The sequence below is a fragment of the Pygocentrus nattereri genome, chromosome 17, assembly GCF_015220715.1.
Source record: "Pygocentrus nattereri isolate fPygNat1 chromosome 17, fPygNat1.pri, whole genome shotgun sequence".
NCBI lineage: Eukaryota > Metazoa > Chordata > Actinopteri > Characiformes > Serrasalmidae > Pygocentrus > Pygocentrus nattereri.
In genome coordinates this window covers 39,784,606-39,799,876 of record NC_051227.1, presented here as the reverse complement: position 1 = coordinate 39,799,876, position 15,271 = coordinate 39,784,606, and the positions used below count along the sequence as shown (strand labels likewise).

Here is a 15,271-nt window from a genome sequence, read left to right as displayed (position 1 = left end):
TTGGTCTTGTCTTGGTTTCAACTTCATTTGGACTCGGTCTTGTCTCAATCTCAAGATTGTACAGTAAAGGTCTCTGTCTCATCACAGTCTGGGCTTCTCTTGGTCTTGAGACTACACAGTAATGGTATCAATCATGTCTCAGTCTACATTTACATTTATGGCATTTGGCTGACGCTCTTATCCAGAGCGACTTACAATTTGATCATTTTGCACAAGTAGGTGAAGGTGATGTTAGGAGTCTTGCCCAAGGACTCTTATTGGTATAGTGGAAGTTGCTTACCCTGGTGGGGGATTGAACCCTAGTCTACAGCGTAGAAGGCAAAGGTGTCACCCACTACACTACATAAAGACATCATTTGGATTTTTGGACTCGAGACACTGGACTGCACACAGTCTCAGTGTTGTCTCAGTCTTGTCTTAGTTGAACATGGTCTTTTCACTGTATCAAAACTGTACCCCTGTTTCCCCTGTTCCTCTGTCTCGGTCACCCCTGGTCTTGGTCTTGACTCAAAATTTTGATCTTGATGTCCATCTGTCAAGGTCTCGATCTTGAGTCAGATTTGTCTCTAGGAGTTGTGAACACTGTGTAATAATATTAATATCATAAATCTGGTTATTCAAGGTTCATTACTTTCCTCAGGCCTGGGAACAGTAAACTGGAAATGAGAGCTGTGTGTTCACTGTGTTGTATCGGTCATCTGAGCAGGACTGCAGTGAGTGTTAAACATGCTGAGTGTAGTGTGGCAGGAGCACCATTGTTCCATGTGTACAGTCCTAAAAGCACTCAGTAACCTACACGCACAGCAGAGCATGTGGTTTTGATCAGCTCATGTGAATGTGAGCACCCAGCATCACAATAAGCATCAAAACACAATGACTATTCTCTCCACGGCTCTGTCGCTATTAGAAGCACATGCTGAACTGAAGTCTTTTGTCTGCAGCTCTGCCCACAGTTAAACACTGAGCCGAGTCTGTGTCCCAATGACACATCTATAATCATTAACTTTCAGTGGCTAATTCTTTACAGCCCTTCTGAGATTCTGGGTTTTGTGCAGTCTGGCTGCTGTATTGTATTCTCTGGTTAGAGCAAGCTCAAGGTTCAGAGCTGGTATTAATACAAGGGCAATCATAGCCGCATGAAAATGTTTTGATGATTTTGTGTGAAAATAAGTCAAAACATCCTCGATGTTGGGAATGAACTCCCACTGGCTGTCCGAACAGCCGAGTCTCTCGCTGTCTTCAAACGCAGACTGGAGACCGTCTCTTTACCCAGCACTTAAATGAGCATTGAATTAAGTACTGTTTGCAATATATTGTGCTCCACTTATATATCATATTTTATTGTATTGCACTGTGTAGTGTAGTTTATTGTATTGTATTGTACGGCTCAGTTCTGTGTTCAGCTCTGCTCCTTCTCTCTCTGTATCTACAGTGACTGTGTTTCTCTCAGTATCTGAGCTCAGGACCGTCTCTCTCTCTAACCTACTGGTGACCAGCAGAGAGACTTTCTCTAGTAGACAAAGCACTTCTTTGTAAGTCGTTCTGGATCAGAGCGTCTGCTAAATGCTGTAAATGTAAAACATCCTCTATAAATAACATACCTGAATGTGGCATTTTTCTGCAAATTAGTGCAGAATTTCAAAAAACATAAAATATACAAATTGGCCATAACTTCTGCAAGGCCACATTTTCTTTTTTCCCCAATATGTGAAATTCAGCAAATAAACCGTGTTTGTGTATTAAATGTGTAGAAGTGTGTTCTCTATAGAGGATGGGTTTTTTTTTTTTCCACTTAGAAAATCAACAAAACATGTTATTTGACCAGGAGTGCCCAAACCTCGGATACGCCTGTATACTGTACTGCATGATAGTCTGTGTGTGAGTATGAAGCAAGAACTGAAATATTTGATGTGTATGTCAGAAAGTTACAGCTGCACTTTACAACTGTTTACCTGTTTAACTCAGACCAGGAGTTGCCAGCTTCCAGCCGTGGGAAATCCAGACATGAGGGGATTTATTCACCGTTTCCTTTGGGTTAAACTGTGCATGAAACAGATAAAGATGCATATTTATATCATAGACCAAAGGAGAGAGAAGAACACTGACAAGGCTAGAATGGCATTTTGTCTACTCCAACAAATGGAACGCATTTAGAGTGAGACCTGCACCAGCTGGATGTCGAACACCAAAGCCCAAACCGCACTGTCTTTTCCAAAACTGGACACCTGGCAATCTCAATTCTGTGTCCTGTGTTGCCTTTCAGACCATGTTTTGCTGTTCTTTGTCTGAGAGATGTTTTTTTCTTGTGAGGCTAGAAATACTGGGCTAACTTGCAGAACCTCAGTCTGTTGATGCTTAGAAATGGGTAAAAAATGGATCATTTGTGTTGTTGACAGTCATTCAACAGTCAGTGCTTTATTGATTTTAGTATACAAATCTTTTTTTATCGCGTGACTTTTTGAACAGCAAAGGTTCTATTACAGTGTGTAGAAATATTTCCTGATTACCATGTTAGTTTATTGATTGATCATTAGTTGCACTGAGCCTGTGGATATATAAGCTCAGAGGGGAACCCTCACGATCTCTTAGAAATAAAAATGTCTTCATTTTAGTTCAGTTTTATCCAGTAAAATCATGATCTATTAAAAGTCTGCGAGTCTTGCAGCACTACTGAAAGAGGTGGTGTCTAGAAGGCAGCATATGTTGCTCCAATATGTGTTCAGTAGTATTTTTGCCTTCACAGATTTCCATAAAGCTGAAAAGTTGACTCAGCAGACCACAAAGCACGTTACCACTGTAAAATATTGTTGCCATTACAGCTGAAAAGACAGCATTTGTTTTTTTATTTATTTTTTTTTTTACAAATATTCACTATAGAGCATTCTTATTATCAAAACAAACCTGCTCAGTCAGACAAAGAAAATCTGCTCAAAATATTGAGGAAGTCATTTTGGATCACTTTGTGTTGTTCTCTCAATATTAAGGACAGATGGTGTTTTCAAAGGATTGAAAACCAAAACGTTTGGATGGAAAGATGTTGGTGTACAAAGCATTTGACTCAGTGTGTCGGCTAAGGTTAAAAAAAATATATAAAAAAAAAATATATTAAGGTTTTTTTTTAAAAATCCCCACCAATCAATCCTGTTTCTACAGTTGGTTGCGTTTGTAAGCTTCATGGGCCAAAACAGAAGCTCTGAGTTTGGCGCAGCAGGCAGAGCTGGCGAGAGCGTGAAAGCCAGCGCTGTGATTTTTATCCGCAGTAAACAGACTGATTGTGCTAATGCGGGTTTTATTTTATTCTTTCATGCTCACATCAACGCTTCCAATGTCTTAATGCCATTAAAGCCTCGGCATAAATAAACATTTGCTTCATGCAGCACTAGGTTTACTACATTTCATGCATTTGCCAGTCCATGAGGCCATTAATGCAACGCTCTAATGTAATTTGGCTATCTAATAAAGGCCTGTGTCATCAAGAAAACGTCAGTAATTACTAGCAGCGTTTGATGTTTTCTCCTCATGTAATGAGCTGTGCTCCCTCAAGAGATGATCTTTATTGAATACTGTATGTCTGCAGTTAAGATGTCACAAGTTTGGCCTCAAGTTACTTTCCATTCAGTTCTATTCAGTTTGATTTGTACAGCAGGCTTCACAACAGATTTGGTCACAATAACTTGTCATAGAAATAGTGAAACAGTGAGGGGGAGGTGATTAAGTGCATTCCACAAAGATTGCGGTGCCCTGTGCACTGTTAGATATCAGGGTTCTGTGCAGGTACGTTTTTTGGTTCATCAAGGTACAAACATTGGAAATGTACCCTCAAAGGTAAACCAGTGATTTTAAGGTTCAATTGTGGACCTTAAATAAGGTGAAAAGTACATATTTCTGCTTTTTCATAACCTAATGTTTTAAAACTGGAGACGAGACTGGGTGTGTGGATTCAACACAACTCATTTCAATGCATTATGGGACAGTTATGTTCCCTGACTAAAGGTACTGAGATAACCCTTGAGGGTCCCACTCCGGGGTCCGGTGCCAGTGACCGTTTCATACCTTGACCACCCTGAGTAAACGTTAAGTGGTTCAGCCCAGTCACTGTCTGTGAGAAGAACTAGAGTTTTATTTTTAATTTAAATTAAGAAGCTGCCAAAACAACAAATGAGGCTTTTGACAATGCCAGGAACAATGAAAAAAAGAAGAAAGGTTCTGGTGGACAGGTAAAAGTCAGCAATGCCATCAAAGAAACCCTTTCCCTTAGACCTGCGCAGTCAAGAACCACTTTTCCTTGCTTATTTGAAACGAAAGAGTTTGCGTAGTTTGTTTGTGTGTCTAAACGTACTGTTCACTCCACAGTCCAAACTGTCCATATATGGGAACTAAAGCTGCAAAAACAGCTCATATTGAATTCCTTGTCTTTGTGATGTCACAAATACCAATACATTCACATATTTGCACATTACATTTACATATATTACATATATTTGTTTAAAATAAGTCATTGTTTTGGGAAAAGAAGTAATTATGTCAACATAGGAACTCATTATTTCGACATAGTAAATCAATTTTAACATGAATATCAACGTCGTTCATTTTTAGAAACTTTTTGTAGACAGATTACAGTTCACTATGTCTATATAATGACTTACTATTTTGAAATAATGACTTATTGTCCCAAAACAACTTACATTCTTGAAACTTAATTCATTCTTTTATACATAATGTCAGAATGTCTTCATTCAAAATCTTCTCATCATTTTTGAGATGCTAAGTCTATATTTCAAAAACAAAATTCATTACTTTGACATATGTCATTATTTTGAAATAGTATTTTTGTCATAGTAATTATTTAGAAAATATAAGTCATAATTTTGATTATACTAAGTCAAAATTTTGAGAAATAAAAAAAATATTTTTTTTTAATTTATTATAAATTTTGCCACATTGCTGCCAGAAACAGAGAAGGAAAAAAATAATAATGAATTATGATTATATTATAATGAATAGTGGATTTTGTCTCCTGGACCTGGCGGGAATGTGAATCCACAGCCTGTGGTTTCTACCACTGATGAGCATGTGATGTGCACAGTGCTGGTGTGCTGCTTGTGTGTCTGCTGTGCTCACTGACTGTGAACACTCTGCTAAGAGCTCATAGCACTCTTGCAGTCTTGCGCTCTGTCAGCTGTCTCATCAATCTCCTCCACTGAGCTCATAAAGCTGCTCTGAGCTTCATTAAGGGCCTGAAAGAACAGTGGCTCACTTTCTGCTGTGTGGTCGAAAGTGTGAGGGTCAGGGGGTCAGGACCTGCTCTGATGGCCCCGCGAGAGACGTCGCCTCCACAGCTGCTGCTCTTTCAGAGGTGTGTGTGTCTGAGAGAGAAAGTGATTGAGTGAAATGGAGTCAGGGACCATCTATGGCTGCATTCCTCACTTGACCCTCAGCAGGTTTCATATCTCCCATCCTTCCCAATTTCTCCCACACGTCCATTTTTGAGAAGCAGGTGGCCTCCGAAAATACTTTTGCCTCTTCTTTTTCTTTCAACTGGTCATCTGTTCCTTCTGCATTCAGGACTATGCTTTATCATCACATCCTGAAGCTGCTGCTATGACAGTTGAAGCCATTAGTTAAGCCATGGCTGAACTGTTAGACACTCTAAATTACCGCCACAGTTTCACAATATTTTACGCCTTTTTCGCAGTAAAGTACCGTATTCATCATTGTGGAATGTAAAGTTTTATTACACACTTTTATAAGTATTTACATTGAGATTTACAGAGAGATAGAGCTGGAAAGGATGTACAGCAGGTTAGGCTGATAAAGGATAGAGAGGGAAATGTACTAGTGAGTGAACAGAGAGTGATGAGTAGATGGAAGGAGGACTTTGAAGAACTAATGAATGAGGAAAACGAGAGAGAGAGGAGGACAACGGGGGGAGAGATAGTGGATCGGGAAGTGCAGAGAATTAGTAAAGTGGACATGAGGGCAGCTTTAAAAAGGATGAAGAATGGAAAGGCAGTTGGTCCAGATGACAGACCTGTGGAGGTATGGAGATGTTGAGGAGAGAAGGCAGTGGACTTTTTAACCAGGTTGTTTAACAGAATCCTGGAGAGTGAGAGGATGCCTGATGAGTGGAGAAGCAGTGTACTGGTCCCCATTTTTAAGAACAAGGCTGATGTGCAGAGCTGCAGTAACTACAGACGTATAAAGTTGATGAGCCACACCATGAAGGTATGGAAAAGAGTTGTTGAAGCAAGGCTAAGGCGAGAGGTTCAGATCAGTGAGCAGCAGTTTGGTTTCATGCCCAGAAAGAGCACCACAGATGCAGTTTTTGCGTTGAGAGTGTTGGTAGAGAAGTACAGAGAAGGTCAGAAGGAGCTGCATTGTGTCTTTGTGGATCTAGAGAAGGCAGATGATAGGGTGCCAAGAGAGGAACTGTGGTACTGTATGAGGAAGTCAGGTGTAGCTGAAAAGTATGTTAGGGTGGTGCAGGACATGTATGAGGATAGTGAGACAGTGGTGAGGTGGGCAGTTGGAGGGACAAATGGTTTCAAGGTGAAGGTGGGGTTACATCAGGGATCAGCTTTGAGCCCCTTCTTGTTTGCAATGGTGATGGACAGGTTGACACATGAGGTCAGGCAGGAGGCTCCATGGACCATGATGTTTGCAGATGACACTGTAATCTGTGGTGAGAGTAGAGAGCAGGTGGAAGAGAATCTGGAGAGGTGGAGGTTTGCACTGGAGAGGAGAGGAATGAAGGTCAGTAGAGAAAAGACGGAATACATGTGTGTGAATGAGAGGGAGGCAGGTGGAAAGGTGAAGATGCAAGGAGTCGAGGTCGTAAAGGTGGATGACTTCAAATATCTTGGGTCAACCATCCAGAGCAATGGACAGTGTAGAAAAGAGGTGAAGAAGAGGGGGCAGGCAGGATGGAGTGGGTGGAGACGGGTGTCAGGGCTGATGTGTGACAAAAGGACAGCAGCAAGAGTGAAAGGGAAGGTCTACAAGACAGCAGTGCGTCCTGCTATGATGGACGGTTTGGAGACTGTGGCTCTGTCTAAAAGACAGGAGGCTGAGCTGGAGGTGGCGGAGATGAAGATGCTGAGATTTTCGTAGGGAGTGACAAGGATGGACAAGATTAGAAATGAGCAGATCAGAGGGACAGTGAAGGTGGAGCAGTTTGGAGATAAAGCCAGAGAGCCAGGTTGAGATGGTTTGGACATGTGTTAAGGAGGAATAGTGGATAAATTGGTCAAAGAATGTTGGAGATGGAGCTGCCGGGTAGAAGGAGAAGAGGTGGACCTCAGAGAAGGTTTATGTAGTGAAGGTGGACATGGAGATGGTTGGTGTGAAAGCAGAGGAGGCAGTGGATAGGGCAAGATGGAGGCAGATGATCCGCTGTGGCGACCCCTAAAGGGAGCAGCCAGAAGAAGAAGATAAGTATTTACATTGAAGTCCCTGTAACTACTGAGTAACAAGCCTAAGTATGTAATAAGCAGTCGTGGGCTGGAGGTCAGGGAACCAGCCTTGTGACTGGAAGGTTGCTGGTTCAATCCCCAGAGCCGACAGTATGTGACTGAGGGGTCCTTGAGCAAGACACCTAACCCCCAACTGCTCCCCAGGCGCTGCGGATTGGGCTGCCCACCACTCCGGGCAAGTGTGCTCACTGCCCCCTAGTGTGTGTGTGTGTGTGTGTGTGTGTGTGTGTGTGAATGTGGTGTTTCACTTCACAGATGGGTTAAATGCAGAGGTGAAATTTTCCCGTTGTGGGACTAATAAGTATCACTTAATCTTAAAAGAGGTGATGTAGCCATACTTGGGTATAAGAGGAGCATCCAGGAGAGGCCTAGTCCATTAATAGTGAGGATGTATTGAGGCTTTGCCGTTTTCAGCGGTTTAAGTATAACATCCATCAAAGAGCGACTGCAAGGATTTTAGATATTTCGTCCTCTACGGTGTGTATCATTGCCAGAAGTTTCAAGTTCAAGGAATCTGTGCATAAAAAGCAAGGCCAAAAATCACGATGGAATTCCCATGACTTTTAGTCCCCCAGACAGGATTGCATTATGCCAGTGGAAGCTACACGTCAGCCATGTCCAGTAACTTCACCAGCTTGTCTGGGCTTGAGCTCTTCTGTGATTAACTGATGTACAGTAGAAATGTGTACTGCAATCTGACAAGTCAACCTTGTTCATAGTAATAATGTTATCAGTTTAAGCTTTAAAAGCCACAGTCTGTGATGGAATGGGGGAGTATTAGTGGGTAAGCAGCACATCTCTGAAGATACCAGTAAAACTGAAAATTATACACATTTTGGAGAAATATATGTTGCCTCTCAGTCTTTTTCAGGGACATCCATGCTTATTTCAACATGACAAAACCAAGAAACACGGGACGGCTGTGTAATCACTGAGCGCAGGTGCGAGACTGGCCTGCTTGTCTTCTATAAAACACGTATTATAAAGTGCAAAATACAGCGATGAGGGCCACATAAAGTTGTGCGTCCACTTTCAAAACTGCATCTATTGGTGTCTTCAGTCCCCAAATATTTATTAAGTGCTGTTAGGTGATGTAGTACAGTCCAGACATGCTCCTGTTTTTGTTCTTTTTGGAATGTGTTGCAGGAATCATGTTTTGAATAAGCATGTATTTACAAAAAACATGGAATATTGTCTTTTTGTGCTGTCTTCAATGGAATACAGGTCAAACAGAATATGGGCATTTAAAAAGTGTCCCAACTTTGGTGGAATTGGGTTTTCTTTTAAAAATTAAGTGTTTTATTCTGACAATTCAGATTTTTTTTTAAATGCTGGGAAACCAAAAAATATGATTTATATAAAATATGTTTAACTGGACTGGCGACCTGTCCAGGGTGTATCCTGCCTTCCTCCCAAAGACTGCTGGGATAGGCTCCAGCACCCCCCCCTGCGACCCTGACGGAGAAGCGGCTTAGAAAATGGATGGATGGATGGATGGATGTTTAACTTAAACAGTGCAAATCATGGTGAATAAATAGGTTCACTGCTATTGGTTTTTACAAAAAAAAATTTATAGAAAAAAATCAAATCTTTTATCTCTAAATGTACAGAACAATTACAGTACAGTGTCATTACATTTACAGCTATGTAAAAATGCAGGGGATTGCTGTATTTTAATGATGGCTTATTACTGAAAAATGCAGCTACATCACAGTAATCCTGTAGTGAAAGTAACTGTGAAGTCACAGTATAAAGTCATAATTTTACTGTAATCTGGTACAGTAAATTATCCAGCAGTTTGCTTAGCATTTGACTGAAATTTTAGTGATTTTACAGCGTCACAATATATTCAAACACAAATCGTTTGTCACAAAACCAACACACATACATACAACCATCTATGGTAAAACATCCATGTTTTAAACTAAAAATAGTTTCTTTAAGGTGGAACGAGAAATAACCATAAGATAAGCACATATGAACCACATTATAACCAAGAAATGTAACCATCACTTATGTTCATCATACTGTTGATATCACTGGTGTGCTTTGCTTGTAAATGACACTTCAAACTCTTGAATTCACTTGGGTTAAATTTTGCAATTAAACTAGAATTTAGTCATTCTTTTGACTAAAGTCAAAATTTTTGACATACTGCTGCAAGAAGCTGGTATGTTTTCCACTCTACCATAAATAGGATTCCATACTTCTCATCCAATCAGCCTGTGTGGTCAGAACTAATTGCTATAAATGATTATACTCAGTCTTGGGCTCCATCAGGACTGTAATGATGTGCTTTCCATTTAGTGCTGTGACGTAGAGCTGGAGCTGGACAAGCTTGTGAATCCAGGGTTAAACCAACAAGCCGGGCTGTCTGTGGCTCTTTGGGGGGTGTATCTGCATGCATGTGTGTGTGTGTGTGTGTGCGCATGTGTGCAAGTGATCATAGACTTACTGCTGATACACTCTGACATTGTTGTGGCAAAGCTGTTCGGCCATGAGCAAACACAGCACGCTTCACACCGGGGGTTTTTGTGCCTCTTCAGGCGGCCCCTCCTCTGCAGCGCTGTGCTTTTGTATGCAGGGACAGGGAGACGAGCACTCCGGATATCCTTTTGGCAGTGACTTGCTTGCAGCATCAAACTGGCTCCATAAAAAAAAAACTTTGCTCTGTTTTTCTCATCCCTCTCAGGCCCTCAGACTGATTCACACAATCTCTCCCACTCGCTCAGCTCCTTCACAGCAGACCCAGAGTCCAGCACTCAACTCCTCCACACCAGAGCCAGAGTCCAGCACTCAGCTCCTCCACAGCAGACCCAGAGTCCAGCACTCAACTCCTCCACACCAGACCCAGAGTCCAGCACTCAGCTCCTCCACAGCAGACCCAGAGTCCAGCACTCAACTCCTCCACACCAGAGCCAGAGTCCAGCACTCAGCTCCTCCACACCAGAGCCAGAGTCCAGCACTCAACTCCTCCACACCAGAGCCAGAGTCCAGCACTCAACTCCTCCACACCAGAGCCAGAGTCCAGCACTCAGCTCCTCCACACCAGAGCCAGAGTCCAGCACTCAGCTCCTCTACACCAGAGCCAGAGTCCAGCACTCAGCTCCTCTACACCAGAGCCAGAGTCCAGCACTCAACTCCTCTACACCAGAGCCAGAGTCCAGCACTCAGCTCCTCCACACCAGAGCCAGAGTCCAGCACTCAGCTCCTCCACACCAGAGCCAGAGTCCAGCACTCAGCTCCTCCACACCAGAGCCAGAGTCCAGCACTCAGCTCCTCCATAGCAGACCCAGAGTCCAGCACTCAGCTCCTCCACACCAGAGCCAGAGTCCAGCACTCAGCTCCTCCACACCAGAGCCAGAGTCCAGCACTCCGCTCCTCCATAGCAGACCCAGAGTCCAGCACTCACAGTCCAGCACTCAGCTCCTCCGCAGCAAGCATCATCTTAGAAAAGTTGTAAAGAAGACTGTATTCATCCCATTGCATTGCAGACTGTAGGCCTGTTGTCACATGCTGTTGCCATATGGCAACAATTCTACTTAATTTCACAGTTTGTGTTTCATTTTTTGCTTGTGTATAAATATTGACATACACTTTGACAACACTTCAGAAACTAGACCTCACTATGGAGTGTATGAAAGCAGATGCACAGCCTGCAGCAATAAGACATGTATGCAGATTCAGTTTTCCAAAGGACTTGTAAAAAAATGATTTCAATATTGCAATTATTCCAAAAATAAAAAAAGTGGTTATTGCAACAATAAAGGGTTTTCATGTCATGACCAAAATACAGAGTTTTAATTATGTAGGGGAGGGAGACTTATTTCTCCCTTATTATTAAATACACCTCTGTATTTAAGAGCAGGAAGTGACACTACATCCCAACAGGTACTTTTCATTGATTTTGAAGTAAATGTGCCCCAAATATTTATATTTATATATATGATTAATGCTTACGGTTGTATCCACATTTTGAAGAACCTTTTTTTTTCAAAAATGTTAGATGTGGCATGAAAAGGCGACTGTAACTGAAAAATGACCCAGTCCCCATCATATCTTCCTCCGAGGAGTCATGCATCTTAAAACCAAATGACACAGTGTACTATATTTTGCATGCTTAGTGTGGTGCATTGTGGGATTATAATAGTGCGCTGGATCTCACAAAATAGTGCACTGTACAGTGAATAGGGTGCAGTGTTGGACACAGTCCCACAGTCCCTGGGTATTTCCGGCCGCTGGGCTATGACTCGTGCTTTTCCCTATACTGCGTGAGAAAGTGTTGAGTGTGGTGTGGGAAATCTATGCATTCCACTGTCTGCTGCTGACCTGCCTGACCTCACCCCGTATTAGAGCGCTCACTACCGCCTCACGGCTGCATTTAGCCGCAGGAAGAGGAGGTCAAACACATGTGCTGGGAACTTCAACACAGCAAATACAAACCTCCTGAACACACGTGGGTCCACCAAGTGCTCTGACACCACGCTTGTGAATTCTGTGGGCGTTCTGTGAGGTCAGGCTTTTGAAAACATTAACATACGATTCAGTTTATGGCCAGAGGGAACTTCCTTACATGTGGGTAAAAATAAACCACGACAGAGCTCATGAAAGGACAGAGGCTTTGTTTAAATTGTAATTTGCATTACCAAGTGGCGTGCTAAGTGTCATCACGTCTTCATTAAGCAATGCTCCAGGCCTCGTTCACCCTCTGTACCCTTCTTACTGCTAAGCACTGTTGGGAGCCGGATTAGATTTACAGGAGGAGGTTTAGCAATGCACTTCGGAAGGGGTTTGACAGGCCCCTTCATATGGGTTAATGTATCTGTTGCCATATACAAACTGTATAGTAGTAAAATATTGAATATTAATACTACAGTTTACTTTTAATCTGCTAATTACAGCAGGTTTATACACAAGATACAGTCCTAAAGTGATGCCAGGCCAACATGTGAGACTTTATATCGACCAAATAAAGATTAAGTTTAAGTGACCCTTATTAGTCCCACAACGGGGAAATTCCACCTCCGCATTTAACCCATCAGTGAAGTGAAACCCCACATACACACTAGTGAGCGCACACACTAGGGGGCAGTGAGCACACTCGCCCAGAGCGGTGGGCAGCCCAATCCGCAGCGCCCGGGGAGCAGTTGGGGGTTAGGTGTCTTGCTCAAGGACACCTCAGTCATGTGCTGTCGGCTCTGGGGATCGAACCGGCGACCTTCCGGTCACAAGGCTGGATCCCTGACCTCCAGCCCACGACTGCCCCAAATCAGATGAACTTCAGCTTAATAAGATTGAGGGCTGTGTAAAAGACATAAAAGACTGGATGTCAAGTAACTTCCTTCTGCTCAACTCAGACAAAACAGAGGCTCTTCTTCTTGGTCCAAAAGAAGCAAACTGTCTAATTTAATACTTAAATTTAATAGTTTTTCAGTTGCATCAGGTACATATGTAAAAAATCTGGACATCGTGTAGTGTTAAGTACTGAGAATCATTGAGCTTTTACGGTCATCTTTTTAAAGATGTTCCACTGTAAAGATGTTAAATGTGATCCAGCACATTTGTAACAGAACCTTATTTAGCTCGTTATGCTGCGTCAAGGCCTGGAAGATGTACTTTTTTGGTTGTAAGTGATGTAAGTACGTTTGCTCTTTTCTGAGATATGATCACTATGGAGACCCAGTACCTGAACAATATTCTAGACTTTATCTTTTTATGATTTGCTGCTTTTATAACTACTGTATACAACCCCAATTCCAGTGAAGTTGGGACGTTGTGTAAAACATGAATAAAAACAGAATACGATGATTTGCAAATCCTTTTCAGCCTATATTCAATTGAATCCACTACAAATACGAGATATTTAATGTTCAAACTTTGTTTTTTGCAAATATTCACTCATTTTGAATTTGATGCCTGCAACACGTTCCAGAGAAGTTGGGACAGGGGCGTGTTTCCCACTGTGTTACATCACCTTTCCTTTAACACTCAATAAGCGTTTGGGAACTGAGGACACTGATTGTTGGAGCTTTGCAAATCATCGTCTTCTGTTTTTATTTATGTTTTACACAACGTCCCAACTTCATTGGAATTGAGGTTGCATTACTGGATGAAATATTATTTCTACAATGTTTATTAAGTATAATGAAATTAGAAATTTCTCATTCTAACTGGTTTAACTGTACCTTTTTAATCCTTTTGATCATAATGTAAGAAAGGCCATTTTATATCAGAGGACCTTTGAGAGAACGAAAGATGTCAGTTAAAAGGCAGAATATCTAATAAAACAAGTATCTTCACTTTTTGCAATTTTTTAGTATTCTCCATAATTTGAGCTCAGCAGCTACCCTTTACATTGTCTGAAAATTTCATGATGATTAGACCAACAAAATGCTTCAATATTGCTTGGAATGAAGTCATCTTACATGAATTTACATAAAAAGAATGATGTTTTTCAAACTTGCCTATAAATTTACCATTTTAGCAATACAAAAATATATTGTTCCAAAATGTTTTCAGCGTTAATCGTGCTTTCACAAATGTGCAAGTTACAAATTAATACCACCCCGTATCACGGCAGACCCTGGCTTTTAAACATTACACTGGTAACAATCTGATGTTCCTTTTGTTCTTTGGCCCAGAAAATAAATATATCTGTTATTTCCATAAACCATCCAAAAGGTTGACTCATCAGATTATAACATGTTTCCACTGTGCATCAGTTCATTTGCGATGAGCTCAAACCCAGAGAAGTCGGTGGTGTTTCTAAATGTTTTTGATATATGGCTTCCACTGTCTGCAGAGTGCAGTCCTAGCTCAGTTTTGTGGAAGCAGCAGCAAATAGTGTCTGACAACAGTTTGTCAATATTCCCGAGCTCCATGCCTGAGGGGTAGAAGGTCACAGACATTTGGTCATGGTTTCTGGCCTTGCATTTTATGTATTAAGATTTCTCTGGACTGCTTTAATGTTGCCTTCCGCCCGAAGACTGCTGGGATAGGCTCCAGCACCCCCCTGCGACCATGACGGAGAAGCGGATTAGAAAATGGATGGATGGATGGATGGATGCTTTAATGTTTTGCTGACCCTTGTAATCCATGGAGAAAACCAAGCTTCACTCTTGCTTCAGGTCTGAAGCACATCAGGTGTTTCTGTCCATCCTTCCACTGTGAGAAGAAAACTCAACACTATGAGGCTGCTGATGTTCTCAGAACAAAGGACTGACTTCCCAGAGGCCAGACCTCAACATTGTTGAATGTGTTTGGGATTACTTGGATTGTGAGAAGCAGAAAATACAACCAACTTCTAAGACTGAACTTTGGAGGTGTGGAAAATTATCCCTGCAGATTTTCCCTTGGAGAAAGCAAGTCTCCCAAAAAGGAGAAGCTACACTACAAGCAAGCCTCCCTGAAAAGGAGAAGCTACACTACAAGAGACACTCTCTCTTGGAGGGGCACCTTTGTTAAGACATTAAAGCGCCATAATTCCACACTGCATTAATAACTGTGCCTAATTTAAGTTGAGCAGATGGACCTTGCATGACTTTAGGTCATGTTGCACAACACAGTTTCCTCCAGTGAAAAGTGAAAAAAAAAACATTTGGTCATTAAAGTTGAAAACTGACCCAGATGTCACTGCATCACTAAATCAGACCAGGATTGCTTTATTCTATAACAGAATCATTTTCAGGAAAGCTGTTGTGCAATGGATGTGCGTACCTCGGGATCAGACATAGAAGGTGTCTAATGCGTTAGAATCATGTCATTTTTGTTGAAGGCGGTTGTGCGAATGTGTCCGTGTG

The 15,271-nt window shown here is 41.8% G+C and overlaps 1 protein-coding gene across 2 annotated transcripts in view; it reads left to right on the top strand.

Annotated features, from left to right (window-relative positions):
- LOC108443491 (putative uncharacterized protein DDB_G0290521) overlaps positions 1-11,254 on the top strand; it is a 58,318-nt gene extending 47,064 nt beyond the window's left edge. For both annotated transcript variants that reach the window (XM_017724206.2, XM_037546378.1), the window contains exon 2: positions 10,165-11,254. In XM_017724206.2, the coding sequence (XP_017579695.2) occupies positions 10,165-10,935 (771 nt within the window). In that variant the 3' untranslated portion in view covers positions 10,936-11,254. The remainder of the gene's footprint in view (positions 1-10,164) is intronic.
- The last annotated feature ends 4,017 nt before the right edge of the window (positions 11,255-15,271 follow it).